Source organism: Eubalaena glacialis, chromosome 1 (assembly GCF_028564815.1).
Source record: "Eubalaena glacialis isolate mEubGla1 chromosome 1, mEubGla1.1.hap2.+ XY, whole genome shotgun sequence".
Taxonomy (NCBI): Eukaryota; Metazoa; Chordata; class Mammalia; order Artiodactyla; family Balaenidae; genus Eubalaena; species Eubalaena glacialis.
Window position 1 is genome coordinate 26114918 of NC_083716.1, and position 13497 is coordinate 26128414.

The 13497-nt window shown below is 44.6% G+C and overlaps 1 protein-coding gene across 1 annotated transcript; it reads right to left on the reverse strand.

Annotated features, from left to right (window-relative positions):
* Nucleotides 1-2388: 2388 nt before the first annotated feature.
* Nucleotides 2389-13253, reverse strand: INA (internexin neuronal intermediate filament protein alpha). Its single transcript, XM_061193735.1, has 3 exons — nucleotides 12189-13253; nucleotides 4116-4240; nucleotides 2389-2698 (listed from the first exon to the last, which is right to left on the reverse strand). The coding sequence occupies exons 1-3, from the start codon at nucleotides 13251-13253 to the stop codon at nucleotides 2389-2391; spliced, it is 1500 nt and encodes a 499-aa protein (XP_061049718.1).
* Between the last annotated feature and the right edge of the window lie 244 nt (nucleotides 13254-13497).

Sequence of the window (13497 nt, forward strand, 5' to 3'; positions counted from 1 at the left end):
ACATATATACAGTGGAATATTACTCAGCCATAAAAAGGAACGAAATTAAGTCATTTGTAGAGACGTGGGTGGACTTAAAGACTGTCATACAGAGTGAAGTAAGTCAGAAAGAGAAAAACAAATATTGTATATTAACGCATATATGAGGAGTCTAGAAAAATGCTACAAATGAACCGGTTTGCAAGGCAGAAATAGAGACAGAGATGTAGAGAACAAACGTATGGACACCAAGGGGGGAAAGCGGGGGGTGGTGGTGGTGGTGGTGGTGGGATGAACTGGGAGATTGGGATTGACATATATACACTAATATGTATAAAACAGATAACTAATAAGAACCTGCTGTTTAAAAAAATATAAAATTCAAAAAAAATTATTATCCAGGTATGGAATACACTGTCTTTCATCATTTGATTGATTTCCCCACTTCCTGCCATGAACTGTCCACTTAGTGCGTTATGTGTTTCAGACCAGACAGTCTGCAGACTGCCCCAAGGCCTTGGCAGGGAGAAAACAAAAAACAAACAAAAGAACATTAATCGAAACTAAACGTGGATGCAGGAAACAGACAACATATGATTTCTGAATGACTTGGGGGTACACCTGTCTCATTGAACCAAAACAGTGCTTCTCTCAGTTAAAGCAGCAGAAACCACGAAACACAAGTCATGTTGGTGGGATTCATGTGACTTTTAATTCTCATTTTACTAACATTTTACAGTAAGTGTGGGGAGTAAACATGGGGTGGAGTAAGGGAAAGGAAGAAGAGAAAAGTATTCTTTCAAGTTCCTTGAACGACTGAAGCATGTGCTAGGATAAGAAAGTTCAGTAAAAGCATCATGTCCTTTTCACCACAGAGTTCCTAATGGAGATGTGTGACAGATATAGCAACTCTTTAGATCTGGTGGAAGTGACTCCAACAGAGAATTAATTCTGCATCAAACTTGGCACACATGGAAGACTGGGCAATGCAGCTGCTACACAGCTGGGCAGATGAAAACTGGACTCTCCAGAATCTACTTCCTAGCATGTGAGTAGGAGCATGTGTGCCCCTTCTCTGGCCTGAGTATCTCTTCGTCTCCAGCAGGGAAGGGAGACCCCACTAACCATGCAGCAGTGGGAAAACTGTTTGGGCAAGACTCTTTCAGAAAAGAGAAATATTTCTTTTTTATATTTGCTGGTGGTGTTGATTGACTAGAAGTGACTTCTTTTACTTTTGGGCAGGAGCATTGTGTCCTGGTGATAACATAATCTATACTTAGCGCTCTTAAAAGGCATAAGAGTGAAAACAAGGCCTCCTTAGGACCTAGACTAGTGGGAAGGGGAATATGTGGATTCTGTCTAAGGGTAAAGGCATGAAACAGCTAATTCTCTATCACCACAAATGAACTGCCACGGATAAATGAGACCTCGGCTTTTCCCCTTCATACAAATACTCACCTCTTCTAGCTTATACTACTAAATCTAAGGTCAGCTTAATCACAGTTTGGGATTAACTAGGACTGTGCTTCTAAAGTTAAGGTGAAAAGCTACACTCAATAAAGTATTCCTTTTTCCTAATTAAATGGATTTGAATAAGCTAAAAGCCTAAAATCTAGAGACTTTTTTCAATATTTTATTTGTTGGGGGCAACCCATAAAACTTATCACTGCCATTTCTTTTAAACTATAGCAATAGAAGGACATGAAATGGACAGGAAGAAGTCACTACACAAATCACAGAAATGGTCAGCATGCATCTAATTCTACCTATTGAGCAGAGAGAGCTAAAGGGGGTAAGTTCTTTTGAGAAGAACCGAAATGTATTTCAAAGGGATAAATACTACACTAGCCTTTTTTTTTCTGAATGGAAGAAAAGGATATATGGAATTGAGGGGGGATGGGAGGGAAAGAGTCCATTAAACAAACACCTATCATTTGTGAAACAGTTCTATCAGAGTGGTGTCAGGTGTGGACCGTGGGTTTATCTTTGGCAGTGACCTTATGTTTTAGGTATCTAGAGTGAGATTAAATAGCTGGGTAATGGCTGGGTATGGTGAGTGAATATAGGTTTTAATTTCAATTCACAGCAAAATGATGATGATCACAGATTTAGTACCTTAGTTTGTACTTCCTCTGTACCTGAATCATCTATTGCTGTGAAGCCTAAGGTTTAGGTGAGAAAGCTGCATTCTTAGATAACTCCTCTGTGATTGCTCTAGGACTGCTGTTTGCTCCAATCTAAGGTGTGGTTTTCTTATTAGAGAAAGTAAGTATTCAATGCTAAATATGAAACTGAAGCCTTGAAGACATTGTATAGTGGTGACAGGTGTTTTGGATCAGGAATAGGCTGTTTAACAAGTCAAATGCATATTATCCCCTCTTAAGCATTAACTTTTTTTAAGCAACAGAATTATATTTTTTGGCTTGAAATGGTGTTTTCTTCTATATTTGATTTCTCGGTTTTCTTAGCAGATATCACTGTCTCCTCCAATATTTCTTCAAAACTTTCCCCTAACTGGGAGGTTTTCTTCGCGGCTACCTTAGAAGCCTCCTCTTCCTCCTCCTCTTTCTTAAGAGACAGCCCAGTGGATGAGACTTTGGAGGTGGTAGAACTGAGGATTCTAGGAGGGAGCAGATAACTTGGATTGGGAAGTGGATTCAGCCCTGAAATGCTTAATCCACTGGTGCTAAAACGTGTCTCTTCGCCTTCCAGCAGTTTCCTGTAAATCCAACAGAGAAAAACTCTCAGGAAGTCAACTTGAAACTTTTTTTTTAAAGAATTTAACCCTCCAGCCTCTATTCATTTTAGAAAGATTAGAAAGATTTCGCAGTTTCTTCATGAGATTGAGGCCAATAAATAGTGAATTTCAAGGCTCAAAGACCTGGACTTTATCCGGCACGTGCACACACACACTCAAACACACACTCACACACACACACAGACACACACTCACAAATCTTTAGCACAAGCTGCGTTTAAAGCACTGTCAAGGGGAAACCTATCCTATTCGCAAATACATTTTAAAAAACCCTACAACTCCCCTTGGTCTCATCACACCCATTTTTGGCACTTAGAGTCTACAAAGCTCTAAGGAGAATTTTACTAATTAACACCTTAAGTGCAACAGGGATAAGAAGGTAAGAAGTCCACAAAGGAATTGCCTAATTCAGCCTGAACTTGAGATTTGTATTTTTTCAACGTGTAGGGGTACAAAGGAAATGGAATCAGCAATAACAGAAACCAGTGAATTAAACTGTTTCAGGTACCAAGCTTTTTCCCAGCCTGGCTTAAACAGCATCATAAAAGCATGGCCCCCATACCTTTTTTCTCATAACTCTAATAATTTTTATCATTTTTTTAAAAATCAGAAACTCAAAAGTATACTACTTGAAGTAGTATACATAGTGTAAGGAAAAATAGAAAAAGTTCTCAGACAGATCTGGGGTTGAGTTTGAGCTCTTCCATTACCAGCACTGTGACTTTGAGCATGTTGTGGTTCAAGTTTTCTCATCTGCACAATGGGAATAATATGACTTGATACCTAGATAATTTATATGCAGTATCTAATATAGTACCTGGCACACAGTAGTCATTCAAAAAATAGTAGCTGCTGTAATTTATTTATTTTGAATTTTATTTTATTTATTTTTTTATACAGCAGGTTCTTATTAGTTATCTATTTTATACATATTAGTGTATACATGTCAATCCCAATCTCCCAATTCATCACACCACCACCACCCCCACCCCGTATTTATTTTTTTTAGAGGTAAATGTTCACTTACATATTGCTTGAGTAGGAATCCAGGGGGATACCTCACCTATTGGGACTTTCTATGTTATATGAACACTATTTTTAAAGTTAGAGTCTGATAGATTTTATTTCAACCTCTGTGCACTCACTTTATCCCCTTAAATCCTTGCAGAGGTAGGTAGACTACTCCAGGCCTAGTAAGGTCGAGCTGGGATATAACCAAGTCGAGGGACATAAGGGTCAGCTCACCTGGAAGGAGCCCGTGATGCCTTTCCTTAACCCCCCCTCACCTATCAGAAATCAGAGAGACTAAAACCACTTATTTGGGTAGAGATGCCCCAGGTGATGGGATCTGCTTGGGTGAGCATGCCCTGTGACATACCTGTAAGCTGCTATCTCAATGTCAAGAGCCATTTTGACATTGAGCAAGTCCTGGTATTCCCGAAGGTGGCGGGCCATCTCACTCTTCGTGTTCCTCAGATCATTCTCCAGCTGCCCAATGTTATCCTGAAAAGCAACGCATGTCCAACGTATTTAGGCCAAACCAGCTGACGTTCATGGAGACTGAGACTGAGATTGAGAAAGCAAGGATTCTCAACCCTGCCTACACATTAAGAAATTCAGACCTGTCCCCCAGCCCAGATTCTGATTCATTTGTTCTAGGGTGGGGTCCCAGCATCTGCATTTTTTCATAAAGGTCCCCAAGAGATTTGGATACATTTCTACCACGGAGCACACGGTTCTAAACTGAATACCGGGGAAATATTTATTTTTTACTTACTTACCGTCCCTCCCTTGCTTGTTGTATTACTGCTGAATCACTCAGTTGTTACATATACTTTCCAAAACCAAAGGCTCAGGTTAGGAGCTTAGATTCAGAAAATTCCAACTGTGGAGAGCACAGAGGGGATGGCAAGTCTTCTCTGCCTCCATTTGTTTTGATGGTTTCCTGGAAGTCTGCTACTCAATCACTTTACTGAAAGCATTTTACATGACAGATAGGGAGGAAGCATAAACACTCCAAGGAATTTTTTTTTTAATCCAAATGGCAGATGGAAATTGTAATTTTTTTTTTTTAATTTATGTATTTATTTATTTTTGGCTGCGTTGGGTCTTCGTTGCTGTGCACGAGCTTTCTCTAGTTTCAGTGAGTGGGGGCTACACTTCGTTGTGGTGCACAGGCTCTAGGTTTGCGGGCTCAGTAGTTGTGGCACATGGCTCAGTAGTTGTGGCTTGTGGGCTCTAGAGCGCAGGCTCAGTAGTTGTAGCGCACGGGCTTAGTTGCTCTGCAGCATGTGAGATCTTCCTGGACCAGGGCTCGAACCCGTGTTCCCTGCATTGGCAGGCGGATTCTTAACCACTGCGCCACCAGGGAAGTCCCTATAATATTTTTTAAAAAAGAAACTAAGTTCATATAATACTTTTGCTTTAGGTTCCTCCAGGTGCAAACCCAGGCACAGAAGAAAAATAGCTTTAAATCTGTGATTCTTGAGAAACCAGAGGATCTTTTAAAAACACAGTAGATCCTATTGCTCATCTTCCTAAAACCCTCCAACAGCTTTGGAATTAAGTCCAAACTCCTCAGCATGGCCTATACTTTTCCCCTTGCTCAATGTGTTTCAGCTACCTTGGCCTTCTCTTTTGCTCCTTAAACTTACCAAGTTCATTGCTATCCCAGGCCCTTTAGGCTATTTCCTCTGTTTGGAATGCTCTGTGGTGGCTCTTCACATGACTGACTTCACGTCATACTAGATTCAGTTCAAATGCCCTTTACTAAGACAGGTCTTCCTCAGCATCCAGTTTAAGTACCCTTTCCACACTGATCTAGCACGTGATTTTACCTTAAACCAGGGCAGCTGCTAGCCCATGAAGGAACTTTGTGTAAATTAGAAAAAGGCACCTCCAGTGGGAAGACAAATCAGAAAAAAGCCCCCACTTGAAACTGGCCACTCTGCTTTTTATTTATTTATTTATTATATTTAAAAAATAGATTTATTTATTTATTTTTGGCTGCGTTGGGTCTTCATTGCTGTGCACGGGCTTTCTCTAGTTGCGGCGAGCAGGGGCTGCTCTTCGTTGCGGTGCGCGGGCTTCTCATTGCGGTGGCTTCTCTTGTTGCGGAGCACCGGCTCTAGGCGCGTGGGCTTCAGTAGTTGCAGCAAGCGGGCTCAGTAGTTGTGGCTCGCGGGCTCCAGAGCGCAGGCTCAGTAGTCGTGGCGCACGGGCTTAGTTGTTCTGCGGCATGTGGGATCTTCCCGGACCAGGGATCTAACCCGTGTCCCCTGCATTGGCAGGCGGATTCTTAACCACTGCGCCACCAGGGAAGTCCCCACTCTGCTTTTTAGCTCTTATCATTAGCTACGTAATTCCTTGTTGTGGGGGGCTGTCCTATGAACGTAGGATTTTTAGCAGCATCCCTGACCTCTATCCACTAGATGCCAGTAGCACGTGCCCTCCCTCCCAGTTGTGATAACCAACAATGTCTCCAGACACTGCTAAACGTTCCCTGGAGGGTGAGTCACTATTAGAGAACTATTGCACCAGGATGTAATTTACATGGAAACCTGGACCCCTTCTGTCTAGTTCACCCCTGGAAGCCCACAGCCTAGCACAATGCACACTGTAGATGCTCAATGAATGACTGTTGAATGAATGAATGATGCTACATAAGCATTTCTTTTCTTATTCTGAGCAAATAATTTATATAATTCAGTTGCAACTCTGTCAACATGAAGAGCACAGTGACTGAGAGTTATTTTTATGAAATAGTGATGCAGATAAACATATCAGAAACCTCAAGAAAGTAAGTGCTGAGGAACCCTTTGAACTTCCCTTGTGGGGATGTTGAAGCGATGGTGAAAGGCAGGGCTGATACACTGGGGGTGCAAACTTCCAAATCAAGAGAATCTGCAGAAAGAACAAAAATTCATACCACCTACCTGTTCTATAAATATTGAGAGGAATACCACAAAGAAGAAACTCAATTAACTGATGGGTACAGAGCAAGGGATGATAAGCAGTGGGGAAAATACATAATACACTGAACAGTGATGAAAATATTCCAAAGTGTGTTAAGAGATCATGAGAGTTTAAAAGGAGTTTTACCAAGAAATTTTACTGGATGGTTGCTATATTTAAGGTTAAACTAGCCTACAAGCAAGTCTGCTAGTGACTCATTAGAGGTAAGAAAATCAATATTATTGTGATAAGGGGGAAAAGAGTCTAGGGTGAAGGAAAAAGGAGAAAGGGGAGGGAGCATACTCATTATGCAAAGGAGCAAGAGAAATGTTATGTGAGGAAAAAAAGAGGATTTCATCAGTATCTTTGGGTTGCATTTCTTGCCCTGCCACAAACATCTAACATACCTCAGTCAGTTTTCTATATTTTAGTTTCTTTGAAACTTCCATTTCTGTATATGGGAAATTACAGTGTTTATTATTTTCTGAGGTGTTCTGAGATCCTCAAGTTAGGATGCCAATTTAATGCACCTCACATTATTCTGTGATGAATCCATTATCTGTTAAATTAGATAATAGGCATTAGAACAGCATTCGGCACCTAGGAATGCACAATAAATGTTAGTGATTTTTATTATTGTTAATATCATACCATGTGACTCTCTACCCTTTTAATGATATGGACAAATTAATCACGAGCCCTCCCTACAACCCTTTAGATAACTAAGGAAAGCAACGTAAAATAAAATTTTAATATTGGAGAGTTGGAGGCAAACCCCTTAAAGCACCAGATTATTATTTTTTGTTTGTTTTTCACGAAGATGTACATCTCCATAACAGATTTTTTTAAAATCACAATTTTAAATAAAAACCTTTCTAAAGTGGTTTGTAGTACTCTTACCTAGGACACTAAACATAATGCAACCTTTCTCAGCAACTAAGGATTAAGATAATGATCAATTATTTTTCTATAATTCTGTGATGTGATTTATCTTTTAGGTCAACTAAGATATATCAGACTGTTTATTTCTACCCTAAATGGCCCCTTAGAGCAGTATTTTTTTTTAATTTTTAATTTAAAAAAATTTTTTTTAAATTTTATTATTTTTTATATAGCAGGTTCTTATTAGTTATTTTATACATATTAGTGTATATATGTCAATCCCAATCTCCCAATTCATAGAGCAGTGTTTGAGTTAGTGTTTGCTACGTATTGGTTTTCTTTGTGCTGAAAGTTTAACTGATCTGCTTCTACTCATTCTTGACAATGCCTGACTCCAGTGGTTCCTCTTCTTTATCTTGCTGCAGGCTTGAAATCCAAATAGCAAAGTACTTTAGAATCATGTAAAGTTAACAATAAACAGGCTGGGGGCAGCAGAAGGGCCAACTTCCCAATATGTGATTTAGAGATAGACGTTTTGTCACATCAGCAGGTTAACTAGGTCCTTTTAAAAAAATTATTTTTGTTTCACAGCTGTGTTTTCTGAATAAGAGGTTGTTGGGGACCTGAGTTCCAGATAGATGAAATTTCCTTAAACTTTTCTGTTACACATTTCTCAGGTCTATTTTATGGATCAGTGTAGACAAAAAGCACGACTTTGCTCCTGTTAGAAGGAACTGTGCTGACTGCTGACCACTGCTCCTCAATGTCCAGTCTCCTTGTTTGCGCTCTCTTCCCCACACCAGGCTGTCTTGCATTGCCCTTCAAAAGCCCTGCCAAAGATGGCCTCCAGCTCGAAATGTGAGCAGAGCGCTGCAGTCTGCTCCCTCCCCCAACCACGCAGCTACTGCTGGATTAGCCTGAGGGAGTGGGAGAGAGGCACTCCCAGCTCCTGCAGGGGTCTCTCCTGGAATGGCTAAACCAAGTGCTGAGCATCTTCCTCAGGGCCGGAAGGAAGGATGCGGGCTGGGAGTAAGAGAGAGAACTGGCCACACTAGCATCTGCAGTGGAGCACAGGAACAACAGACAGTGCTGTGGGTTTCATCACTTTGAGGGGCCCTCAGCCAGGTGAGCAGTAGTGAGTGCGGCACTCACTGATTGAAAGAGCCTGTTCAGAATTACTGCTCTGCCTGATAAATGAAGGTGGGGAGAGAGGATTTCTATATATGGTACACTCACAGGTCACTGTGCTGCCTTTTCTCACTCCTGTCTTTGCTTCATCCCATATTTTTTTTTTCTACCATACTTTAAAATGTTGCATTATATGTATTTCGATAGGCTGGTTTACACTGGGAAATGTGCTTTAAGTCAATGCACACCCAAATCAGTCTGAGGAATGACGGTGCTTTAATTGAAATTGCATATTCCTGGGCCCCACCTGCAAACTGATGAATCCATATCTTTGGGAGTGGGCCTGAGAATCTTTCTGTTAAGCGCCCAAGTAACCTTGGTGGGTCAATGGGTTTAGGAAACACTAGGTTTTTTTTCTGTAAAGGCTCTATCAGGATGGCCCAGGTGACAATAATACAGTGAGGTAGAGGGGGCAAAAACAGAACAAAAGAAAGCAAAAAGCACATGGATGAGTTGAAAAAAAAAAAAAGAGAGGGACCAAATGAAGCTTTTTTCTTGAATTCTAATTTCAGAAATGGATCTATCAAGCTATAGATTTTTACTCAGCCACTGCCACCCCCAATCTCCAAGGGGCCGGCCCCTTCCTCCTATTTAATTAGGCTGCATTCCAATCTCATACTGGAGAGAGGAGGGCAGACTTGGCTCATCTCCCTGGAGAGCATTAACTAATGGTGTGATCTTGATTGTTCAGCAAGGTCTTTCAAGGAAAGCTTCAGCTTTCCAAGACTGACCATAGGATAGGGCCAGGGCCCCCAGTACCCTGCAAAAATGTCCTTAGACATCTTTGGCAGAGCAAGGACTCTAATGGTGGTGAAGCATCTATGCAGGAACCAGAATCACCCTGTGTCAGAAATGGAAAGCCTTCAGCTAAAGAGGGTGGCTCTGTTTGGCTTCTGAGGACAACAGCCCCAACTCCTCATAATTTTTCCTGTTACCTGATTCAGGCTCTCTCATACACCACTGTATACTTACTATGTCACCTTGAATCATTCGTCACCCTTTCAAAAGTGTGATAAGCTTTCTTTCCTCAAATAGGCTGTTAGCTCTCAGGAGCAGGGAAAACGTGACTTTAATAGGGCCCTCCTCTGCCACTAAGAGGGTGGCAAACTTGCAAAGGAAGATGAGCCTAGCACTAATCTCTGAAGCAGAAGAAAGAACAGCCTCCATTACTGCAGTGAAAGGGGAGGGGGATGGGGTTAGAGGGCAAGGAAACAATGGCTGAATCTCACTGTGGAGGAGGCTTTTCATCTCAGTCAGCACTGCTAAGACTGTTACAGAGAATAGCCCGATGACTCCCTTGTGGCTTCAGGACTTCAGGATCCCCAGGTGAAGATGTGAGCCCCACCTCAGCCTTAGGTCCTAAAAGGTAGGTAGGATATATATATATACACACACACACATATATATACACATATATATATACACACATATATATACATATATACATACATATATGTATATATGTTGTCTGATCTTCTCTTCCATTCAAAGCAGGTCCACTGAGGCTCTGAGGCTAAAGCTGATGGGGGCAGCACTGCAGAGCTGCAGAAGCTGCAGTTTCTGTTGTTTTTTGTTTTCTGCAGACTACATCTCCATGACCCTTCTATTGTCTAACACTGAAAGCCTTTTAAAGCAAACAAAACAAGCCAGACAATACTGTCACTACCTCTCAGAATACAGGGGCTATAATGAGCAAACAGAGGACATGGCAAAGCCCAATTCAGATGGCGGTTGTGGGTAAGTTATCCTTTTTAGAGAAATACTGGGCTAGCCCTCCAGAAGACCACCTAACTCATCCTTTGAAGCTTCTAGAAGAAAACATGAAGTCTCAATTAACTAAATGTGATTAGTTCAGGCCATCTGGGACCTAGGCCACATAGTGAAAAGTTCAAGTTACAGATATTGAAGTGGAATAGAAGTATTTGAATATTACTGTAATTCCAAACACCAAAACAAATGGTCTAAGCAAGCTTCCTTCCTTTATCAAAGGGAGTAATTTATAATGAACAGCAAATACTGCACATCAATAGCTCCAGACTCAACTAGCATTTTGAGGTTTCACTCCTTTCTTGATTGTATTTTATTAATGTTCCCAAACCCCATTAATTTTATCAAATGTAAACTTTGATCTTGGCTAGAATGAATTATTGCAAGTTTCCGAATTATTAGCATTCTATCCCATGGAATTTTTATTGCACCTTGAAACTGAACCACACTCTTTAGATTCTTTTCTACACTTTTCTCCTGCCTCTGTGTCCTTTGTGGTCATAAGCCCAGAATGTTCTATGTGGTAAAACTGAAGATGCAGTGGCCTTTGTTTGGAGAGTAAAGGAGGAAAGAGCCAATCGATACCTTCACAGGGGCTTAGAGGACAGGCAAAGACGGAAAAAAAATAAGTGACCTATAACAAAGATGAACCCATCTCTGTGATTTATCACATGCACTTAGGATGGAAAAATGTTAAGGAAATGGGCATTTTCGAGTGGGACTTCACTGCTTCTGAGCAGATTAAGTGGTTTTTGTTAAGTGCTAAGCCATCCATGAAAGTGAAAATTGATGCTGTCCACGAGGTGACCTTTTTGATTGCAGGTAGCCAAGACTCATGTGTTGGTGTTGCAGAAGAGAAAAAAAAAAATCAAAGCAGTTAATTGCCTAGAGACTCATAACTGGGACATGAGACAGGAGGGAAATTCTGAGATGGGAAGAACTAGAGATCAGCACCGAGGACAGCGACCGACCGCTCTCATTTGCTAACGGCTGCAAAGCTTTCTTTAGGAAGAAGTAACATTACTCGGTCGAGGAGGGAACCGTGTATGTGTGTTGGGGGAGGACAGAGCAGAGCGGTTATTACTGGCCCAATCACTCATCTTGTTGGCTCCCAACCTCTACTCCTTTGAGGGCAAAAGTCAAGACAATGGGATAGAACCCTTCCCAGTTTAGTCCCTCATTCTTCCCCCAACCCAAGGGCAGAACTATTTCCAGGGCGCACAGAAAGCCTTTCAAAGTAAATCAAACAAGCCAGACAGCGGAAACAGCACCACCAGCCATGGAGAGGCTGTGACCCACCCCCGCTGGGCTCACTCCTACTTTGGGTGGGTGCTGTTCTTCAGGTCGCCAGCGTGTTTATGCCCACTTGCTGACAGGGAGGCATGAGGTAGATTTTAAGACTCCGAAGAACAGAAGCTTGAGGGCTTCTTTGTTAGAAGGGCTTGGGCATGGACGTTAAGTGAGGGGCAGGGAAAGAGGGCGTCCAGGCCCCTAAATTAGCGAGAGAGGCTCCAGGGCTTTTTGTTTGCTAATGCCTCCAGGCGGGGCTCTTTCTGTCCCCTCCCTTATCCTCCCCTTGGTTTCTAGGGCCCCAACTGTGCGGGAAGTATGCGCGGGAGAGAACAGGACTCCCCTCTCTACGCAGCGTTCCAACCTTTACCTGGTAGCTGGCCACCTCGGCACTGTGCCGCTCCTCCAGCTCCAGGATCTGCCTCTCCAAGGACTCGTTGGCCCCGCGCAGCCCCTCGATCTCGATGGTGCGTGCCTGCAGCTGGCGCCGGTACTCGTGAATCTCCTCGCGGCTGGCCCGGATGGCCTCGGTGCTGCGCGCCGCCTGCTCGTTCAGGTTGGCAAACTTGGACTTGTACCACTCCTCAGCTGACTGCAGGTTCTTGGCGGCCAGGGACTCATACTGGGCGCGGATCTCCCTCAGCGCCGAACTCAGGTCTGGTTTAGCCACAGCCACGTCCACCTCGGCCGCGGCCTGCGACGACGCCTGCAGCGTGGCCAGTAGCTCGGCCACCTCCTCATCGTGCACCTGGCGCACGAAGGCCAGCTCGTCCAGCAGCGACTCCACCTTCTTCTCCAGATCCAGGCGGGCCAGCGTGGCGCCGTCCACGTCGCGCTGCTGCGCCTTCAGGGCGCGCTCGGCCCCTTCGCGCCCCCGGCTCTCCTCCTCGCAGCGCGCCCGTAGCCGCTGCACCTCCTCCGCCAGCCCGTCGCGCTCCAGCAGGGCCTGCGAGCGCGCCGAGCTCGCCTCCTCCAGCTGCGCGCGCAGCTCGCGCAGCTCGCGCTGGAAGAGCTCGCCGAGGCGCGACGGCTCGGCGTGGCGCTGCCGCAGCGCGGCCAGCTCGGCCTCGAGCGCGCGGTTCTGCGTCTCCAGCTGGTGCACCTTCTCGATGAACATGGCAAAGCGGTCGTTGAGGCCCTGAAGCTGCTCCTTCTCGTTAGTGCGGATGATCTTGTACTCGTTGGTGCGCGCCGCCGCCTGACTCAGGTCCAGCCCGTCGGACGCCGGAGACCGGCGGTAGGCCAGGCCCAGGCCGAGCGACGAGGCCGAGGAGCAGGCAGCCGAGGAGGCCACATTGCAGCGGGACAGCGATTGCGAGCGGAAGCTACCCGCGCCGCCGGCCCCGGAGAGGCGCGAGGACAGGCGCGAGCCGTCTCCGAACACCTTGCGGTAGGAGGAGGCGGCGCCCAGGTAGTGCTCCGAGCCGAAGCTCATGGTGCCGGGACCAGGACCGGGAGAGCGGCTGCGGCTGGAGCTGACGAGGAGAAGAGAGGTGAGCCGGACGGGATGCGGCGGAGCGGTGTGCACCGGGTTTTAAGGCGTGGGGTGGGGGGTGGGGGCCTAGGGCGGCGCGTTGGGGGCGGAGCTCCTGCTCCGGGTCTGGCGGAGAGAGGGAAGAGGGGCATCCAGGAGCGGGGGCGGGGAAGCGCAGTGACTACCGCAGCTGCGCGCGCCATGG

Excerpts from the sequence above, each read along its gene's own strand:
- INA (XM_061193735.1), bottom strand. The coding sequence starts at position 13,253 with ATGAGCTTCGGCTCGGAGCACTACCTGGGCGCCGCCTCCTCCTACCGC. Across the intron at positions 4,241-12,188 it reads CCGAGGTGGCCAGCTACCAG|GATAACATTGGGCAGCTGGA; the intron begins GTAAAGGTTGGA and ends GTTGCTTTTCAG. Across the intron at positions 2,699-4,115 it reads ATTGAGATAGCAGCTTACAG|GAAACTGCTGGAAGGCGAAG; the intron begins GTATGTCACAGG and ends TTGGATTTACAG.